This window comes from Mauremys mutica, chromosome 17, assembly GCF_020497125.1.
Source record: "Mauremys mutica isolate MM-2020 ecotype Southern chromosome 17, ASM2049712v1, whole genome shotgun sequence".
Taxonomy (NCBI): Eukaryota; Metazoa; Chordata; order Testudines; family Geoemydidae; genus Mauremys; species Mauremys mutica.
Genome location: NC_059088.1, coordinates 27,163,362 through 27,184,556, shown reverse-complemented (window position 1 = coordinate 27,184,556; position 21,195 = coordinate 27,163,362). Strand labels below are relative to the sequence as shown.

The 21,195-nt window shown below is 54.0% G+C and overlaps 2 protein-coding genes across 2 annotated transcripts in view; both read left to right on the top strand.

The window, feature by feature from the left end:
* The window catches only part of NCSTN (nicastrin), a 44,513-nt gene extending 26,130 nt beyond the window's left edge, over positions 1 to 18,383 (top strand). The window contains exon 17 of the mRNA XM_044991707.1: positions 18,278 to 18,383. Coding sequence (XP_044847642.1) covers positions 18,278 to 18,313 — 36 coding nt within the window. The 3' untranslated portion in view covers positions 18,314 to 18,383. The remainder of the gene's footprint in view (positions 1 to 18,277) is intronic.
* Positions 18,384 to 18,713: 330 nt separating this feature from the next.
* On the top strand, positions 18,714 to 19,415 carry NHLH1 (nescient helix-loop-helix 1). Its single transcript, XM_044991997.1, has one exon. The coding sequence runs from the start codon at positions 18,714 to 18,716 to the stop codon at positions 19,122 to 19,124; it is 411 nt and encodes a 136-aa protein (XP_044847932.1). The 3' UTR covers positions 19,125 to 19,415.
* The last annotated feature ends 1,780 nt before the right edge of the window (positions 19,416 to 21,195 follow it).

Here is a 21,195-nt window from a genome sequence, read left to right as displayed (position 1 = left end):
GGGGTGCAAAGGATGGTTCAGATGGTTCTGCTACTGACTGGGTCTGACCCCGGGGAAAGAAGTTGGCAGGATAAAGTCCATTAATGAATGAGATTATTGGAGTTTACAATAATGAGGGCCATATGGGTAGCTAGAAATATGAATGACTATGGATTGTTTAATATGTGTAGTGTGGTAGCACAGTCCTTGATGTGCCGGATGTTGTGGGTGTATGCGCACAACACAAAGGCAGTCCCTCCCCCCAGAGAGTTTACAATCCAAATGCATCAGGTGGGTGCAGCACACCGCCAAATTTCCAGTTGGGTAAACTGAGGCACAGAGCGGCAAAAAGACTTGCCCAGGTGCACCAGTGGCAGAGATGGCCCTGGAACCCAGGAGTCCTGAATACCAGGCCTCTGCTTTAACTGTGGGACCACACCACTTCCTACTGTTCCCTGCCCCTGTTTTGTGTTGATCTTTTCAGGACCTGGTCCAGCTTCTATTTCTGCTTGATCTTATGCTACAGCCGGCTGCGTTCACATTAGCTGGCACCACGGATTCAGCCTTGCTTTCTCTGCAGGAAGATGAGGCGTGCTGGAGAATTCCCTTGTTCCAAGCCAGTTTGCTTTGATAATTAGGAAAGGTGGCAAGGGAAATTATGCAAAGCACATGGAAAGTAAATAACTTCTCTGCAGCGGGCTCCGTGGCAATGCCTTGCCTCATCTGAAGCGGCTGAGTGTTCTGTCTGGTCACAGTTTAGTTCCCCAGCTGTGACTGCCTAGCTGAGTGAGGCACAAAGTGGAGCTTTGACTATGTTGTCTGCATGGGGGTTTGGGCCAGGAATGCTCAGCTGTCCCTAAGAACATCTCCCAATCTAGTACTTACACAGATCCCATCACTGGAGTGTCTGTGCATTTCACAATCTTTAATGTATTTATGCTCACAACCTCCTGGGAGGCAGGGCAGGGCTTTTATCCCCATTGTACAGCTGGGGAAATCGAGGCACAGAGAGATCAAGTGACTTGCCCAAGGTCGCACAGAGTCTGTGGCAGAGAGGGAATTGAAGTGAGGTCTCCTGAACCCCAAGCTTTCACCCTAACCACTGGCTGATGCTTGCTCTCAAGAACAGGAGCAGAGGAAGTGCCAGACTGGTTCAGACCAGTGGGTCCACTTAGTCCATGACCCTGTTTCAGATAGTGGCCAGTGCCAGCTGCTTCAGAAGAAGGTGCAAGAACCCCGCAGTGATGAGATAACCTGTTCCCAGGCAATGATTTGTCCTGACCCCATTACTGCCCATTAGTTAGAAGTTGGTTCATGCCCAGAAGCTTGAGGGTTTCTCTCCTTCCCACAGCTCTTAGCAAAACAAAGCCTGCTTTAACTCTGCGTGTTCTTGCAATCAATACTAAGGTCCAATCCTCTTTTGAAGTCTACCTAAGCTCTAGGTGTTGTGTCACTAGGTGTCACAGGCTAACTTTCCGCTGCATGCAAAAGTATTTCTGTTGATCATTTTAAAACATACAGCTTTCAAAGTGGGTTTTGTAAAACCTTTGGAATTTTACATCACTCTCCAGTGCAAATATGCCTATATGATGTGCAAAGGTGGCAAAAAGAAGGGAGCAGAGGAATGCCAGGCTCTGGATTTGATTTCGAACCTCCCTTACTGCCCTTTGCCGGGGGCAATAGAAATGATGCAACTTACGGCAAGTGTTGCTGAGATGCTGTTTAAAATAAACAGGCTACTGGCGCCTGAGGGCTTTGGGCAGCTGCTCCCAGGGGTGGGAGGTTGTGTCTGCACAGGGCTGCTGTTTGCTGAGCAATGTGCCTCTTCTGGGGAGGCCCTGCTGCTTCATGCCCAGTTCTTTAGATGCTGGCCTGGGAGAGGGGATAGGCAGGGCTGGGGGAGGGCAGGCTCCCAGCCTCTGCCCTGCCCCGGAGGAAAGGGAGGGCCGTTCAAGCTGCAATGCCTCTGCTGAGAACTTGGTTGAAGGGGTCGGGTGCGAGGTGCGTTCCCCTCCCTGCCCTCTACTAGTAGCTCGATTGTTCCTTCCATGCGTGCCCCCCATGTGTCCATTCCCCCCGCCCTATGGTGAGTGGGTGGGTCTCAGTGTAGTTGTAGGCGAGTCAGTCCCAGGATACTAGAGAGAGGACGTGGGGGAAGTCGTATCTTTTATTGGACCAACTTGTGGTGGGGAGACACAAGCTTTTGAGCCATGCACGACTCTTCTACAGGGCTGGCAAAGGTACTCCCAGCGTCACCGCTGAATGCAAGGTGTTTAGCATAAATAGTTGGCACACATGGTAAGGGACTGTCAGCGTAGCGTGGCCCGTTACCACCTCTGCAATCATTGGACAAGAAGTGGGGTTAGTGGGTTACAGATTGTTGTAATAAGCCATAAATCCAGTGTCTCTGTTCAGTCCATGATTTTTAATGTCTACCAGAGTTATGAATTTAAGCTCCCTGGCTTGTCCAGGTTTCCGATGAGGATGAGGACTGAGAGGTCAGACTCAGAGTGATCGTTTGTGAAGCGTGTGTTTGTCTTGTATCATTTTTCCTGTGTGAGTTCATTGGAGAGCAGGGTGATTGTCTGTCTGATGTCAGCCCCATAGTGGCTATCGGGGCATTTAGTGCACTGGCTGAGGTACTCCACCTGTTCTGATAGGCATGTGTCGGACCGTGGATCTTGAAAGGTGTGTGGATCATTGCAGCAGTGGAGATATGCCTGCAGGTTTTGCATCTGTTCTAGCAGGGGCTGGGGCTGCGTTGGGTTGGTGTGTCCTGGTCTGTGTTGAGTTTGCTTCTGATGATGAGCTTGGTGAGGTTGGGGGGCTTGAAGGCCAGAAGAGGGGCTGATTTCAGGATGGGGCTCCCCATTGAGTATGGGTTGTGGTTGTTTGATGATACCCCAAATGGCAGGGGTTCTCAAACTGGGGGTCAGAACCCCTCGGGGTCGCAAGGTTATTACATGGAGGGTCATGAGCATCAGCCTCCCCCCTGCCCAAATCCCACTTTGCCTCCTGCATGTATAATGGTGTTAAATACATTTAAAAGTGTTTTTGATTTATGATGGGGGTCGCACTCAGAGGCTTGCTGTGGGAAAGGGGTCACCAGTACAAAGGTTTGAGAACCGCTGTCCCCTCTGGGACAAGCACAGCGTAGACTGTGGACCGAGCTCTCCTCGTGCCCAGAGAGGGCAGTAATTCAGTGGCTGCCCCCTCCAGGTACCGTACATCCCTCTCACCGGCTATAAAGCACCATCTCCCTCCCTTGGCCAAGTTCACCACTGGCCATGCTGGGGGTAGAACCCAGGCGTCCTGAGTCCCCAATCCCCACCCTCTGTGCTTTAGCTGCTTGCTCACGCCTCGTCCTGCTGCCCCGGGGCAAGTCCCCCCCCCGCTCCTAGTGTGCCCGTCTGCCCCTGCCTTCTCCTCACGCCTCCGCCACAGGGGCCAGAGGGAGTTCAGGTTGCATCGCCTCTGGCAAGAGCTGGGTTAAAGGCCCAAAGGCTGCCCTAGGACCTCTCAGAAGCCCCACCTCACCTCCCTCCCCTGCCTGCCCTCCCTCCTCCGAGGGTGCCCTCTGCTTGGGCGACCCCCCCTGCAAAGGGGGGGTGGCGCTCCAGAGGCCACTCCTCCCCCTCCCCCCAAAGCCAGGCAGGCAGTCCCGGTTTGTGAGCATTGGGCTGGGGGGCCGGGAGAAAGACAGCTCAGGGGACAGCTGGCGTTTGCAGGCCCAACCGTGGAGCATTGTCGGCCTCTAGCCGTGTGCGACGCCCCAGGAGGAACCCCTGGTTCTGCCCGGCTCCCCCACCCTTCCCCCCCGTACGTGTTCATTTCCTTTTCCCTTCTGACTCTGCGAGGGGCTTCGGCACAAAACGATGCCACTGACTGTCTCGACCTCTGACCTCAGCTACATCCCTGGAGGCAGAGGGGTGGGGCTGAGCCCGGAGAGGAGGGTTTGCAGCTGCCCTGGTGCCCGGAGGCGGAGGTGGGGGGAAGAGAGACAAGAGAAGAGAGGAATAAAATGGGAAATGTGCATCTTCCCAGCCGCCCCGGCCTCCCAGCCCCTGGAACTTGTGGCTCCGGGAATATGAAGAGGCGGGGAAGTTAACGAATGCCCAGAACAAAGCCAGGCCTGTTTTGGCTGCTCGGATAAGGAAGCACTTTAGGCAGATTTGGGGGGGGAATCAAAATTGGTGCCTCTAAGTCATTAGCTTATTAAATTTTAAAACCAGCTAAAATGAAGACGAGGCCGAGCTGTGGAATTTGGAGCTGGATTTGCAATGAGATGAGCAATGCCAGGGACCGGGGCAGGGGTTTAATGCTACTCAGATGTTAGGAGAAAGGCTCGAGGATATATCAGTGCAAGGCTGTTGCCTGCATCTCTCTAAGGAACGGCTCTGTCCCCTGTTACCCATAGCACCCCAAGCTTGAATGGAGTTAGCATCCCAGCAAGGCAGGGCACTGCTACCAGCCCTGCTTTACAGGTGGGGAAACTGAGGCGCAGAAACTAGTTACCCACCTTTCAGGAGGTGAGGAGTGTATGTGATTTGCCCAGAGTCCCCCAGGAAGTCTGTGGGAGAGCAAGGAATTAAACCCAGCTCCCAGGCAGGCGCTCTAACCGCCAACCCATCCTTCCTGGACCAGACAAGAACTAACCCACTGCCATCTCTGAAGGCCTCTAGGTCTTTTCCCACCTTTGGGAGGGGGACACAGTTGGTGTAAGCTTCATTGAAACCAGCTGAGGATCTGTCCCCTCTGATTTTTGTAAAGACAGCAGCAATCTTTCCAAGTCCCCAGCTTTGTTCAGAGCATCTTCCCTGGTTAGCGCAGCCTCCTCTGGGGTGGAACGCTGCAGCTGTTCAGCGCCATGGCTTTGTTATGGAGCGATTGTACCCTAGCAGCAGGGCCGAACACAGCCCATGCTGCCTGTGTGTATTTGATTCCCCCAGCCCAGCCCATGAGCTTAGCAAGTGATGACAAGAACATCACGCATTTACAAGTACCTCACAGGCATGACATGACTTCACTGGCTGGCCGTCCCACTAATGATTCTCACACCCCCTTGACAGAGGACTGGGAAATTTGCTAGCATGAGAAATGGGTGACATATTTTACCAGCTACCAGGGTATTAGTCAAGCCAGGGCTGGAGCCTGGTGCGTGTTAGACCATTGCCTCATGACAGGATTTGGCAACGTTCCCCTCCCAGGTGTTCCCATTTCTCCTGCTCGGTGTCCCTCATGCACCCTGCCAACAGCATGGATTGCGCCCAAGCTTCCTCCCTGTCGTATTGATCTGCAGGGACACTGCTGCCCCGTAGTTCTAATGCTGGAATCCAGTGTCTGCCATTTGGCAGGTAGCCTGCGTTTGATTTCCCACAGATGGACTTGGGACTGTCACGCATCCCTAGGCTTCCTTCTGATGAGGAAGTCTGGTCTGGTGGCTAAAGCACTGGCCTGGGGATTGGGGGTTCAACTCTGAGCTCTGCTACTGACTTCCTGTGTGACCCTGGCAAGTCACTTAAACATCTAAATACCTTTGAGAATCTGGGCCTTTAGTCTCCCTAAGTCTTGATTCCCTCTCTGTACAAGGGGATAATCATCCTGCCTGTGTCTCTGTAGATGGTAAGGTCTGTGGGGCAGGGATTGTCCTCCATTGTATACGTGCAGCCATGCTCTGGAAAATAAGTGTTAGTGACGGGTAGAGACCTGCTCAGATACAGGAAATAAACCTGGGACAGGGAGATGCGCAGAAATCAAGAGAAAAGAAACAGCTAGAAAAAAATACAAACCTGACCCGGTTTGCTCTTTACTTTAACTGTATTGATCCGAAGTTTGCACATCCCGTGTGCCTTTCGGGTGAGGTGCTCAAAGCGCTTCGCAGACGGACCGACTGCATTTCACAGCCACCTGCCCTGCCCCAGCCCCCCTGTGATGCTCAGATACTGAGAGAGGTAGGTAAGTGGTATCATCCCCTTTTTACAGCTGAGGGAAACCGAGGCACAGAGAGAGAGAGACTAACTGGCCATCATAGGGCGGGGGCAATGAGTCCCTGGGAGAGCTGGACACAGAACCCAGGAGTCCTGACTCCTAGGTCCCCTGTTCTAACCACTAGACCCCATTCATTCCTGGCGCACTCGGGCCACATTTTAAAGGTATTTCCGTCGCTGAGCTCAGTGTCACAACATCTAGCTGAGCTCATTTTCAAAACAGATCTAGCCATTTAGGAGTCTAATCCCATCAGCTGCCAATAGGATTTGAACTACGAAGTGCCTAAATCCCTTTTGAAAATGAAATTTAGGCTCCTAAATTAGTTAGGCGTTGCGACGCTGAGCACAGCGTTACCTAAATATCTTTAGAAATCTGGGCCCCACTCCCATGCTCTGATCCTCTGTGCTCTCCGTCAAGTAGCTAGTGCGATCGAACGGAGCGAGGTGACGCAGTGGAGCTAAAGGGTGAATATCGCAGGATTCAAAGTACATTGGCTGGCACCCAGCCTGCATCTAACTCCCACCATGTGTTTGAAATCCGGCTCTGAACGTTACAAATAGGAACCTAGGCACTGCCAGACCGGATCAGGTCCCTGCTCCGTCTAGCCCAGCAGCCTGTTTCTAACAGTGGCCAGCACCAGCTGCTTCACAGGAAGGTGTCAGAACCCCACAAATTGTCCCAACATCCAAACCAAACCCTAGCTCTGACCTGCCTCTCCCCCTCCCTTCCCCCCGAACCTTGGAGTGTCTGAAAACGAAGGGCCCAGTTTTCCAGCGCCCCCACGCCTTGTGTCATCGGCCACAGCTATGCAAAGTGGGTGGAAAATGCAACAAAATCCAGCTCATGATGGTGTGTCACTTTGCACTCTCTCTGTCCCCATACACAGCTCTCTGTCCTCATACACCCCCTTTTATCTATCGCCCTACAACCCTTTCTGTCTGTTTATCCCCAGACACTCCTCTCTGTCTAGTCCGATGCTCACCCTTCTATCTAGCTAAACATAGTATCAGGGCTCTAAAACAATGGAGTATTTTCCCCATCTGGGTTTAGGAAGAAGGGAGACATTGATACTTCTGGACATTTCAAATTGGATCCCTCCCACCCCACCTCCAGGGCCGTACCCCCTGCCAGCCCGATTTTCCATTGACCCCGGCCTCGTGCCGTCATTCACACCCGCACAAAGTGGGTACAAGACACTGCCCGATCCCAGCGGTGGCATTTCACCCCCACTGCGCACTGCTGTTAATGAGGAGGTGAGGTGCAGGGCAGCAGAGGGACGTAGGCCGTGCAGCCCCGAGGAAGGATGCTGCTTACAGCACAGGGCTCTGTGCCATGCAGGTGATCTCTCCCCGTCCCTGCCAGCGCAGCTTTAAACAGCAAGGTTGCTGGGGCTAATCAAGATAGACTTGCAAACAAAACAGCAGTGCCACATCCAGAGCCGGCAGAAAGTGAGAAGCAGATGGGCACAGCGAAGCAGGGAGCTGCTGCTAAATGGATTGATGGAGAGGCCTCTAAGAGAGATGGATTGGAGAGGGACCCGCTGGAGGAAGGGGCCGGGGCAGCCACGCTGCGCCGGGGGCGGGGGCGCGAGGACACGGTGGGGAGGGAGAAAGGCCTGCAGATAACAGATGCATGGACACAAAGACTGGAATGGGAGAGAGGGACAGATGGACGGGCAATAGCGAGAGTCAGGAGAAGAGAGGGATCTGAACGTAATTAGATTGGATCCGATTATGACAGACTCGATTAGAGCGATATTATGATCAGGAGCTTCTGTCGCTATTTGGCTTTTCGAAGCGGGGGGGGAACAAAGCCAGGGAGCACATGGGGAAGGGGACAAGTGGGGACAAGGCGAGCCGGGGCGGATGAAAGGAGACTTCTTCTTGGGAAAGCTGTCAGCGGCGGCAGTGACAGATTGTCTGGTTATCAAGTACCGGGGCCGTCTGTCACCGGCCGCTCACAAAACCTGCACTCCATAAAAGCCAGGGAGACAAAGGCGAGGAGGGGAGAGGGGTGACAGGAGCCGAGACCTTCTGTCACCAGCCAGCCGAGCGTGCCCAGGGCATGGAGAGAGCCGTGCAGAGCAGAGACCTTCTGTCAGGAGCTGGGCACACACGCGGGTAAACGCCCCTGAACCTGCGCACATACACACCCTAAACCTGTGTGCACGCACACACCCCTACACACTGCCCCCCACAAATATTAGTGTCATACGTGTACATACACACACACGCATGCAATTGCGCAACTCCCAAAACCACCAGTGCACAAACACATGCATCTGCAAACACCTGGAGAGACACACACACACAGACTCTCATAAGCACACACCGAGGTTAACACACACGCAGCTCTGCGGGATCTAGGGCCAGGCAAAGAGAAAGAGGTTCTCACCCTAGGCCCTTGGGCTTTTACCACCCAGTCACGCCCCGCAGACTAGCTTTGAGGTGAAAGGGGGAAGGAGAAAGCATCAATTCAGCACCAGGCTGGGTTCTGCTCAGCGGTGCCGGTGTAAACCCCCCGAGGGCAGGTCACTCCGAGAGAGAATCAGGGAGAGGCAGCTGGTAGGATGAAGAAAGTGATGGGGGAGAGGAGCTGGGAAGGGGCAGAGCAAACCCACCCCTGCTGTAACTGCATGGATCTCGGAGCAGCGTCATGGACGTGAATCCAGCCCCAAGGCTGTGAATTCACAGGCAGGCCTGTTGCTTTTCCGTTGCCTGGAGCTTGGGTGGTTGTGTGCTTCAGGGCCTGATTCTCTCTCCCCCTAGGAGCTAAGGTTGGGCCTAGCAGCCCTCGTGTCCAAGGCGCAGGCAGGTCACCGCAGCATTGCTAGTAAGGTCTGTACAGCCCCTTGCACCAGCCATAGCAGCCGTCCCAGTTGCACTAAGCACTATGGGATAGGTGCTCCAGGAAAACCACAATGCACCGGTGCCTGGAAGGCACCTGAGAAGGGGTGTGTGTCAGAGTCACCAGGCAGGAGAGGCCTCGCCTGGCGTAAGGAAACGTGAGAGCCAAGCACTGCATTCCTGCCGTGCGGTCCTCTCTGGGCTAACCAGGTACCATCGCCCCCTTGTCATCCAGTACCCATGGTGCTACAAGACAAGGGGTCCTCACCCCTACATGGGCCGGCACATAAACACCTGCAAACAAAAGCAAAGGCCCCCAGAGAGGAAGGGTGGGATAGCGTTTAAAGCACCAGAGCAGGACTTGGGAGCTGTGCCACTGGGGAAACTTGGGCAAGTGTCTGCATCGCTCTGTGCCTCAGTTTCCCCTTGTGTAAAATGGGGATCATAATCCTGCCTATCCCCCACCGTCTGTCTGTCTTTCTTGCTTGTATAGTGTGTGAGCCCTTTGTGGCAGGGACTGTCTCTTACTCTGTCTCTGTGCGGCGCCCGGCCCAACGGGGGCCCTGATCTCTGTTGAGGCCTCTAGGCAATGATTTAGGTTTCCAGCGGCTCAGCGTAAAAAGCTCCGAAAGTCAGGCTTGCATCCACTCCAGCACCTGAAGGGTTAAAGCCGTCTGCTCTCCCTGACAAGCACGAGCCAGTTTGGGTCCCCAGTGGGCTTGTACAATATGTCGCCTCATCTCCTGCCAAATGCTGCCTCCTCTAGTCTCTTTCCTGCCTCCCGGTGCCCCCCTCCCACACACAGCCCCAGGGGTGGCCAGGGTAGCACGCTCAGCTTGTGGTCCCAGAGTCGACCTCAGCAGCTCCTTCTTTGCAGCTGATCCCCGGCCCCCACGGCCGCCAGTCGAGGTGGGCAGATCTCCGAGGGTCCCGGAGGGTTTCGCCCTCTTGGAAACGTTGCCAGTGAAGCAAAGTCGGCGTTAGGAGCAGGGGGCCCAGTAGATCTTCAGCTGCCCGGGGCCCAAGCCCAGCCTCATCTGAGTTTCGATAGAGGGTTGGGGGCCTTCTCTTTCCCTTCCCGGTTGTTCTTCGTTTTGAAGCCGGCGTGAGCACCCGCGCATGGGGCAGCCTAAACCGTTCCTCAGGAGCTGGGCACTGTCCCAGCAATGTCAGGCAGGTCATCCCCCTAAGGCAGGCCCGAGGCCAGAGTCTGTCCTGCCTGTTCTTAAAAACCTCCGGGGCCGGGGACCCCACGGCCTCCCTTGGAGCTGACTCCAGTCCTTACGCATCCTAGAAACAAGCCCCAGCCTTCTCCTTCAGGCACCTAACACCTTCGCTGTGCCCCCGTAGCGACCCCGTCTCATTCCCCCGTCACAGCTGGGGCCTGACCGTGGGGAAGCCCCTGCCTCGCAGGCTGGTGGGCAGCCCTGACACTCTAAGCCGAGTTCCTCTTGAACCAAGGACTTTTTCTAGAGGGTATCTTAAGCTTGGAAAACGATTGCTCATTGTATTATAGTAGCGCTTACCGGCCCTACCCCCATTGTGCCAGGCGCGGCACAGCAGGAGAAACGGTCTGAAGCGCTTACAATCTATAGGCAAGGCAAACATAGGAAGGGTTCTTATCCCCGTTCCTCCGATGGGGAAACTGAGGCACAGGAGGAGGACGTGGCTTGCTCAGCGTCACACAGGGAGTCAATCTGGGGCAGAGCTAAGGACTGAACACAGCTCTCTGGCATCCCGGACCACTGCTTAAACCCCGTCCAGCTCCAAAATACAAGGAGCTTTATTTTCTTAAAGAAGCAAGTCGACAAACAGCAGCACAGTTTTTCAACCCAGTCCTAACTTTTTGCTTTCAGCTCCAGACCTCTGAAGGGCTTCTGGCCGCTTCCCAGTTCTGACCAGCTCTCTGGGCTATGCTCCTGGGCACCTGGCCGCTTGCTCCAGGAGAACCCACCACTGGGGCTTCCCACCCCACACCCACCAGGAACAGCCTGTCCCAATCAGTTCCCCCTCCCTGGCCACTAGCAGCCCTTTAACTGGCTGCATTGGATTCACCGGTTCTGCTCCAGACGGGATGGGCCCAGTTCTACTCACAGGGGCCTGCTGCCCTGTGACAAACCCCAGCACCAAACTCACCCAGCTCCCTGGTACCAGGACCATGGCACTGAATGAGCCGGCAGCCCCTGGGAGCGGTGATCTGGCCCGGCCCTGGGGCAGAGTGGCATATGAGCAGGTGTGGAAGGCTCCGATTTTGATCGGAGAACGTCAGTGAACGTCGATTTCGCTGCGTGCCCGAACCGACGGGAAAATATTTCCCTCGATAATGGTCGAGATTTACAGTGAGGCAAAGTAAGAAAAACGCTGCCTGAGAACTTAGGAGGGTCTCCTCTGAGGCGGCTGCCTTTGTATCTTTTGAGATGTGATGTTGATAATTTGTCTTTTAACAGTTATAGATCTCAGCAGCCACTGCCATTAAATAATTATCGGCTGACACTCCCCCCACCCCATTATCTGACACCCTCCCCTGGGATTTCCAGCCCTGGGTGGAAGTTCGGAGAGAAGCAAAGGGCTGCATGGCTGACAGCGCAGTGCAGTGTGGCTAGGTAGCCCAGGGACCTTGCTCTGGGGGGTGAGATTTCGGCGGGCACTGGGTCTTGGCTACACCGGACGTTTGTCTAAGGCCTGGAGGAAGCAGTCACCGAAGAGAACACAAAGCAGAGAGACCCAGGCACTGAGCTGGGGCTATCAGGAAGCCGAGAACAGAGCAGGCATGAGATCCCGGGCTAGCTGCCTGCGTCCTCTCCTCCCAGGGCCCGGGCAAGATGCCCAGAGACCATCCCACCATCAGCTGCAGAGATAGGTAGGGCCCGGCTGGCATCCTGGCAGGGGGAGAGGCGCTGGCCCCTGGGAGTGGAAGAGAGACACAAACAGGAGGGGCAGGGATTGTGCAGAGAGAGAAATAAATAAATATGTATGTGGCCCATCAGTCACCCCATGGGGAGAGGGGATTGCGGGCGGCAGCAGGCAGAGAGTGTGGGTGGGTGTGATGGACCTGCGGGGGTGATGGCAGTGCTTAATTTGTAATGAAAGAGGTGCCGGGCTCAAGCCATTTTTTTACATTCATAACAGATGCAGCAAACCCAGCGGTGCCGGGGCTCTGAACCGCCAAGCCTAGAGGTGCAGGGGATCAGCCCTGGCAAGCCCTGGCCCAGCTTAAGCACTGGGTGTGTTGTGGGTGTAGTGTGGGGTGGTGTTGAGCATCTGTGGTGTTTGTGTGTCTGTGATGTTTATGTGTGTGATGTTTGTGTGTGTGTGTGATGGTTACAGGGGGATGATGCGTTTGTGTAAGTGCATGTGTGTGAGAGAGAGCGCTGGGCATGGGGGGATTGTGTGAGATGTGCACACGTATCTATGTGTGGGTTAATTTCAGGGTGGATGCTGCTATTGCCACGAGCTCATTAGGCAGATATTGTTTTTTAATCAGTGCCATAGCAATGGTGATGCAAGCTCCTCGCCGCCACCTGATCCCTCCCCCGCCCTCCCCTCCTCTCCCTGCAAACTCCGAGACCATCTGCTAAGACGGGGCCCCAGGCTGGAGCTTGCCCAGGTGTGTGTGCCCATCACCTGGGCACCTCCTGCCGCTGCGGCAAGGAGAAACCAGCTCCTGGCTGCACTGAGTGGGGACTGGAAAGGGGGACGGGATAAGGGAAAGGAAACCCCAGACACTAACGGGGGAGAAGGGGAAATAAGAAATGGGATGGGGAAAGGAGGGATGTTCCCAGTCAGCAAACCGGGAGTAGATAGATAGATAGATAGAGGAGGTGTATGGGGATAGATTAGATTAGATTAGATGATGTGTGTGTATGGGGATAGATAGATATTAGATTCATAGATATTAGATTAAATGGATGATATGGGACTAGCTAGGTAGATAGGGAAGGGAGTTTGTGGAGAGATTATTAGTATTGGGAGCAAAGTAGGAAGGATTTAAAATGAGATTTTAAGGGAGGGATTTGAAAGAGGAGGGGATGGGCCGCCTGGCAGGGAGGACCCAGCTTAATCTAACCACCAAAAATATTCGAGTGTGTTGTTAAAGTGCTTGTGGACACGTCGTATGGATATTTGGATGTTAGGGCCGGCTGGCTGGCTTGCTTTCTTATCCCATCAAACTTTTAAAATCTATACAGGCACTTTCAAATCAATCCGTAGACGGGAAGGTTCCACTGATGCTCCTGGGAGCCTTCCTGGGTCCCTTGAGTTGTGTGTGAGGCACAGCACCATCCTGTGCTTGCCTGCCTCTCTCACACACACACGCACACACAAGCATGCACACCCACGCACAAAAACCACAACCATGTACAAACTCATGCGCGCACACCCAAACTCAGGCGCACACACACAAGCATGTGCACAAACACACATGCACACAAAGGCCTGCGCTGTGCTTTGCACCAGCGGTCAGAGTGAATCCTCAGCCCGGGTTCTGCAGGGTGGCCGGTCTCTGTGAACACAGCGTTCTCCAGTCAGTTTCTGATCCAAGCACTGTCCCCTCTGTCCCACCCCCACGCAGAGGAGAGGTCTCTGTTTGTTTCTCCTCCCCCCACTCCCCAGTCTCTCTATTTCTCTTTTATGAAATATGCATGGTGAACAGATGTCTCCTTCTCCCTCCCACCCCACTACCTCCTTCCCCCCTGCAGGACCACATCCAACCCCACCTCCCCTTCCCTCCCCTCCCAGGGGGGCTTTAACTTCCCTCCCAGCCAATGGGATCCCCTCTGCTGCTTTTAATATTTATGAGGGGAGCACTGGAGTGGCCAATAGGAAGCCTGGGGTGGGAGGCAGCATGCTAGCTTGGGTGCGTGTATATATAGTGTATGGGCCGCATGCTTCAAGGTGTGTCCATATAAATGTGTAGCAGCCCGTTTGCACCTCCGCATGCCTGGGTCCCAATGACAGGATCGCTCCCCTCCCCAGACCCGTCCATCAGTGCAGGAGTCTGAGCGCACAGGGGGAAACTTTCTTCCCCATCAATGAACGAACGAGCCAACCGGATCCTCAGGGCTGGGATTATTCGGGCTTCGTCCTGCAAGCAGAGTAAAGCCAGAGGAACTTCAGAAATTGAGGATGTCGTCCGGTTAGAGGTAAGGCAATTGCTTGGGACGGGGTGAGGTGGGCATTATAGATGCACTGATAGATTGCAATCAGACCCATTGCTGCGGTACCATGTGGTGACATACTACGGTGATAGATAGATAGATTAGATGTGGTGTATGGGGATAGATAGATAGATAGATTAGATTAGATGTGGTGTATGTAGATAGATAGATAGATAGATATGGTGTATGGCGATAGATAGATCCATATACATTTAGAAGTAGAACAATATTCAAGACAGAGAATTTCACCAACCCACCCTCTGTTAGCCTTTTGATATAACTTTTGGGATATGCACACTCACTTAACTTTGGAGAAGTCAAGTTGAGAGGGTTTTTTGGGGTGTTGTGATGGCTCTGAAAAAGAAACCTCAGATCCAAACACCCCGTACCCCTGGGCTGGGGGTGGAGGAGTGCCCTGAGTCCAGATACGCGGCTTTGGCTGTCCAGGGTCGAGGTGCCTCTCACCAGCAGTCACGTGCTGCATTTGGTGACACCGCACTTGGAGGCAGGGAAACGGCCACAGAGGGAGATTTTGGAAAGGGGAAAAAGGGCCTTTGGCTCAGAATTTTGTTTTAGATTTTAGTGGCCGTTGAATGTGACTGCTGGATCCTGCCCAGCTTCGCAGTGCGAGGGGCTCTCAACCCAGGCTTCTGCCACAGCCAAATTGACGGAACACTCAGTTTGCATTTATTGCAGGGGGGAGAAGTGAAAATCTCCCAAGAGGGACAGTCATCAGGGACTTGCAGGATGGAGTAGCTCAGACAAGCAGGCAGCTGGGAAAGGAAGCTGCTTAGACCCAATTCTGCAACCTGTACTCATGCGAGCGAGCCTGGGAGTCCCGTGAGTCAGGCCTTGATTAAGGCTCCTGCGTTGAGCCCCACGGGTATAAATCATCATCCCTGCCTGGCGTTCACACCCAGAGGCCTGTCTTGCTAGTTATCGCCCTGTAATAACAAAGGGCCAGACCTTTGGCTGGTGTAATTGGGCATAATTCCACTGACTTGGATTGCGCTAGGGCAATTTACAGCCGCTCAGAACCTGGCCCGGCCATCCAGCGTGTTCCATGCAAACGGCTGGCAAGTGAGGGCACGGCCAGTTCTCTTGCAAATGTCGCTGGCGATTGTTCTGGGGTGGGGGCAGGGAGGTGGCGTACCCTGCCCCCACCCCAGATTCTATTGGCCACTCCTTTTTCATTAATCACCTCCCAGGGGGTTGGGGCTGGGTGTTTAGAGCGATTGTGCCTGCGTCAGGGACATCGTCACAAAAATAAAATTGTGGAAGGGGAGGGAGTTGTGTCAGCGTATGGAACGTTGTATGTGGTTATATTATATCCTGCAAAGTCGGGGGGCGGGGACAGCAGAGCATCTAGACCTATGGAAAGTCTGGGGAGGGGGCAAAAGCCCCACTTGCCCCAGAGCAAGTGAACCTCCTTGTCCATATTTGTGACCTCACCCATCCACCCCTGTGTAGGAGCAAGAGAGCCAGGCTTGGTTGCAGCCTCCCTCCAGTTTGACACCGGTGTCACTTCATCCTCACTGTGCACCTTGCACAGTCACTCGCACCAGCACTGAGTGAGCGCTGGGCTTTGCACATGGTGCCAGGCACAGGGCAACAGAGAATCCCGCCCGTTGTCTTCAGCACAGTGATGCTGGTGACAAACTGGCCTAAGCGAGCGGTGGGGCAGTCCCGGGGGCGGGCATCAAAGTCCACGGTCCCGGGGAGTGTGGGGCATGGTTAGAAAGGGCCTTAGGTTTGACAGACATGTGTTATGGGTGCAAATCCAGCGTGAGTCCACCAAAGCCAGGCAGCCCCTCCCAGGGGCTGCAGAGACCTGGCTGCAGGGAACCTGCCTGAGGCAGAAGAGTGAAGAGCCAGCACGGTACCGCTGTCCAGGGATGTAAGCCCTACCTGCTGCCACGGCTTGGTGATGCTGCAGCATGAAGCAGCTCTCCGTGGACAGTCATTGGGAGCCAGGATTGTGAACTCTTTGGGGCAGGGACCGTGTCTCGCTCCATGTGTGCCCAAGCACTCGGGAAAGAAAAGCAGCTCCCGGCTGCCCCCGCTGCAGGCAGACCTTCCCTCACTATTGTTCACTCTCCCAGCACGCTGCTCCCAAGGCCAAGCGGGGAGGGCGGGGGCCTGGTCTCCCCTCTCAGGCTTAGAAGTGGGAGATCGGGGATCCTGGTTCGGTGGGATCATCCTTGAGAAAACAGGAATGAGAGGGCAGCGGAGAGAGAGAGAGACGAGGCGGGGTAGGGAAATGGAAGAGAAAACGTTCCATTAGACAGACACAGCGCACACTGGTGGCAGGGGACGGGGACACTTAGAGAATTTAAACACATGCCTAAACACTCGGCTGGATCGGGGCCTTCTTGATCGACACCTGAACTGGTGTCTCTGGACCTTGCCACAAGGAGGGTGAGTTACTAATGGGTCGCACACTTTGTAGCTCATTGCACAGCCCCGGGACTCACTGGTTCCCTCCCACCCGACCCCACAAGCTCTCTGGGTGTCCTCCTCCCGTCCCCCTCTATTCTAGGGAGTCCCAGCAACTCTCCCCAATCCCCCGCCATTGCAGGGGTTCTGTGTTCTCCCTATTTCCCCTTCTCCCCAGTCCAAGGCCCCCCAATTTCTCCCCCATCACAGACACCGCTTCAGGGTGCAAAGCTCAGATCTTTGAGGGAGAAGGGGGCATTGGATCCAGCTACAAGCAGTGCCCGAAAAGCAGTTCCACCTTTGCTCCCCGAACCCTCGACCTTCGCTAGAATAACTTTTCATTTGTTTTTAATTAAAATGTGCCATATGAGCGAAATAATTTGCTTTCTGGATTTTTATTTTATTTGGTACAAGATTTCTAGGGGATGTTTTTGACAGGTGTTTCCCCATATTGCAATGTGAGTGGTTGTGTCTCTGTGTGCGTCTGTGTGTACATTTGTGTGAGTTTGGCTGTGTGTATTTATTTCTGTGTGTGTGCACGTGTGTGAGTCAATTACTGTGTGTGTATATGTGTGTGGTTTTGTGTGTATGAATTTGTGTGTGTGTTGTTCGCATACTGTGTCTGTTTTTCATGTGCGTGACTCTGTGTGTATGTGAGCATGTGGGTGAATTACTGTGTATGTGTGTGTGGGTTTTATGTGTGTTAACTTCTCTGTGTGTGAATTTTGGAGTGTATTTTTGTGTGTACAAATTTCAGTCTATATGCCTGTGAGTTTCCCTCTCTGAGTCTGCACGTCCTTCTCTGGGTGCATTTCTACACAGTCATGAGGCTGTGTCTGTACATGTCAGTCTTTTAAAAAGTCCGACTCCGAATATTTCTTTCATTTCATTGCCTCTGTTTATCCATTCTGTTTATTCAGCCATTCTGCTTGTTTCTTATAATCATATGGCTTGTTAGAATTCAAAAGCATCTCGCCACGTGCAAAAGATGTTATACAAGAATAATATTTTATACACATCTACCGTATCTAGCTAGCTAGCTAGCCCCAACCACCCCTTGTAGCTCGCTAGCTGTCTATCGACCCAGTTTACAGGCTCTGCTAGCAGTAACAGCTCTCTCTAGTGCTGAGATCTTTTTTTCTAACCCATCTTCGTTCTACTCACTCCAAACTTTGTTGCTCTTTCCTCTCTGGCTCTGCCCCTTGCCCGGTCCTGTCCCAGCCTGGTTGGGAGGGGTGGCTCAGGCCCGGCCTGCCCTTTCCCCAGACCCACAGTCCCTGCTTTGGAAGCATCTGTGTGCGAGCCGGGCTCTGCAGAGCGGGGCTGTGAGGGCAGGGGAGGGAGGGCAGGCGGAGAGCCAGTGTTCCTGGCCTGCATGCGGAGTCCCGGGGGGAGCAGGGAGCCAACTTCCATTTGGAGACGTCAAGCCAAGCAGCTGTGTTGGGTTCCATATGTCTGGGGTGCCAGAATCCATGACATACGGGCTCATTTAATATACAATAAGCCCCCCCCCCACCCCCGCAGTCTGTCTTTCCCCCCTCGCTCCAATCCACCACCTGTCATCTCTCCAGAGAGCCAGGAGAAATGACTTCCATCTAGTCCCCCAGCCTCCCCACAGGCTCCCCGCTCTGGGCCTTTCCCTGCAGCCACGGGCTGCTGCAACCCCTAAGGCCCTGCCCGCTGCCCATGTTGCTGGCAGCCAGGCATGGGTCGAGCTGCGTCCGTTCTCTGCACGAGGCCGGGGGCTTTGCTGGCTTGTAACTGGAACTGTTTGCTTGTCCTAAAGGGACAGATGAAATAAACTTTCTTTCTTTCTTTCTGTTTCAGTGGGAGCAGAAAGTTAGTGAGAACTCCTTTGTTTCTGTTTTCTAGAGCACTTTGGAGGCAATTGCAGAGACTGACATCTGAAGAAGGCAAACCACGCCGCACAGCGTGCCGAAGGCCGACCCTGCAATCTACATGTGCACAGAGAGGAGAGATTTATTTATTTAATTTATATATTTATTGGAAATTTATTTAAATTATTTATTTGGAAGATTGTTGAATGTGTGACTAATTCCCTGGAGAAAGGAATTTTCCTTGGAAGGATTTTTTTTTTAAAATGGTGATGATATGAACCAGAGAACAAAATATTAGAAGCAGAGCAATTTTATTTTGGAATTAATTCTATCTATCTATCTATCTATCTATCCATCCCCTTACACACCCTCTATCTATCTATCTATCTATCTATCTATCTATCTATCTATCTATCTATCCATCCTGATACACACCCATCAGTCTATCTATCCATCCATCCTTTGAAAAGATGATGCTCAATTCAGACCAGACGGAAATCGACATGCCCCCGTCTCACTCAGAGACAGAGTCAGTTTTTAGCGACTGTGGTGGGGGCGGTGGCCGTGGGGCCGGAGTGGAGGAGGCCGGCAGCATCGGCTTGTGTGCCCAGTCCCGGCTAGCTGAGCCGGGTGAGGCTCTGAAAAAGGACCTGCAGCACTTGAGCCGAGAGGAGCGTCGGCGTCGGCGGCGTGCCACGGCTAAGTACCGGACAGCCCACGCCACGCGGGAGCGCATCCGCGTCGAGGCTTTCAACATGGCCTTCGCCGAGCTGCGAAAACTGCTGCCCACCCTGCCCCCTGACAAGAAGCTCTCCAAGATCGAGATCCTCAGGTTGGCCATCTGCTACATCTCCTACCTGAACCACGTGCTGGACGTCTGAGCCACCGAGCTCACGTCCATCTGTCCGTCTGTCTGCTACATCTCCTACCTGAACCACGTGCTGGACGTCTGAGCCACCGAGCTCACGTCCATCTGTCTGTCTGTCTGCTACATCTCCTACCTGAACCACGTGCTGGACATCTGAGCCACCGAGCCCACATCCGTCTGTCTGTCTGTCTGCTACATCTCCTACCTGAACCTTGTGCTGGACATCTGAGCCACCGAGCCCACGTCCATCTGTCCGTCTGTCTACTACATCTCCTACCTGAACCACGTGCTGGACGTCTGAGCCACCGAGCTCACGTCCATCTGTCTGTCTGTCTGCTACATCTCCTACCTGAACCACGTGCTGGACGTCTGAGCCACTGAGCACACGTCCATCTGTCCGTCTGTCTGCTACATCTCCTACCTGAACCACGTGCTGGACGTCTGAGCCACCGAGCTCACGTCCATCTGTCTGTCTGTCTGCTACATCTCCTACCTGAACCACGTGCTGGACGTCTGAGCCACTGAGCACACGTCCATCTGTCCGTCTGTCTGCTACATCTCCTACCTGAACCACGTGCTGGACGTCTGAGCCACCGAGCCCACGTCCGTCTGTCTGTCTGTCTGCTACATCTCCTACCTGAACCTTGTGCTGGACATCTGAGCCACCGAGCCCACGTCCATCTGTCCGTCTGTCTACTACATCTCCTACCTGAACCACGTGCTGGACGTCTGAGCCACCGAGCCCACGTCCGTCTGTCTGCTACATCTCCTACCTGAACCACGTGCTGGACGTCTGAGCCACCGAGCCCACGTCCGTCTGTCTGTCTGTCTGCTACATCTCCTACCTGAACCACGTGCTGGACGTCTGAGCCACCGAGCCCACATCCATCTGTCCATCAGTCTGCTACATCTCCTACCTGAACCACGTGCTGGACATCTGAGCCACCGAGCCCACATCCATCTGTCTGTCTGCTACATCTCCTACCTGAACTACATGCTGGACATCTGAGCCACCGAGCCCATGTCCGTCTGTCCATCTGTCTGCTACATCTCCTACCTGAACCACGTGCTGGACGTCTGAGCCACCAAGCCCATGTCCATCTGTCTGTCTGTCTGTCTGCTACATCTCCTACCTGAACCACGTGCTGGACGTCTGAGCCACCGAGCCCATGTCGGCCCATCTGTCTGCTGCATCTCCTACCTGGATGTCTGAGCCAACGATTGTCCATCTGTCTGTCCGTATTTCTCTACAGATCCTGCCAGACATGTGAGCCACCAAGCCCATCTCTGTCTGTCTGTCCATGCGTTTACCATATATCCTACCTGACTACTTCCTGGAGTCTGAGCCACCGAGCCTATGTCCGTCTGTCCGTGTTTCTGCTACATCTCCCACTGGGCATCTGAGCCACCAAGCCTACATCCATCTGTCTGTCTAGCTGCTACCTGAACCACATGCGGGACATCTGGAGCCTCCGAGCCCACGTCTGTCCACCCCTCCATCCGTCTGTCTGCTCCATCTCTTACTGGAACCCCAAGCTGGACCTCCGAGCCGCAGCAGCGCCAGCAGTCCTGGGATCTAGCCCATGTGTCTCTCTGCTCTGTCTTCTACCTGAGCCATGGCCTGGATTGCAGAAGTGCCAACAGCAGGAACATTTCAGGCCTTTTGTCTGTCGGCTGCATCTCTCCCTGCTAGCACCATACACGGGGCTCCCAAAAGGCCCTGTCTCGAGGGGCCATCTGAGCCTGATGCCCCCGGCAACCCCCAGATCTAGGCAGACAAGGAAGGGAGCTTGACCCCCTGTGAGCTCCAGCATTCCTTGCACAGCCGCAGGGCTCCTGGCTTTTCCTGCCCTGAAAAGAAATACCAAACATGCTGCAAAAATGGAAGACCTGGGGCAGCCCCCAGCCCTGGCCCTACAAAGATGAGAAAGCAGCAGCTTTCCTGCAGGGTCCAGAACCTAATGAAAGGTGGAAGGTGCCCATAGATGGATGGGAAAGAGGGCGTTTCCTTGCTCAGATCCACTCCAGAAGGTATAAACCTTGTCCTCTGTCATGACCCCATCCCTTTTCCAATAAGCGCAAGG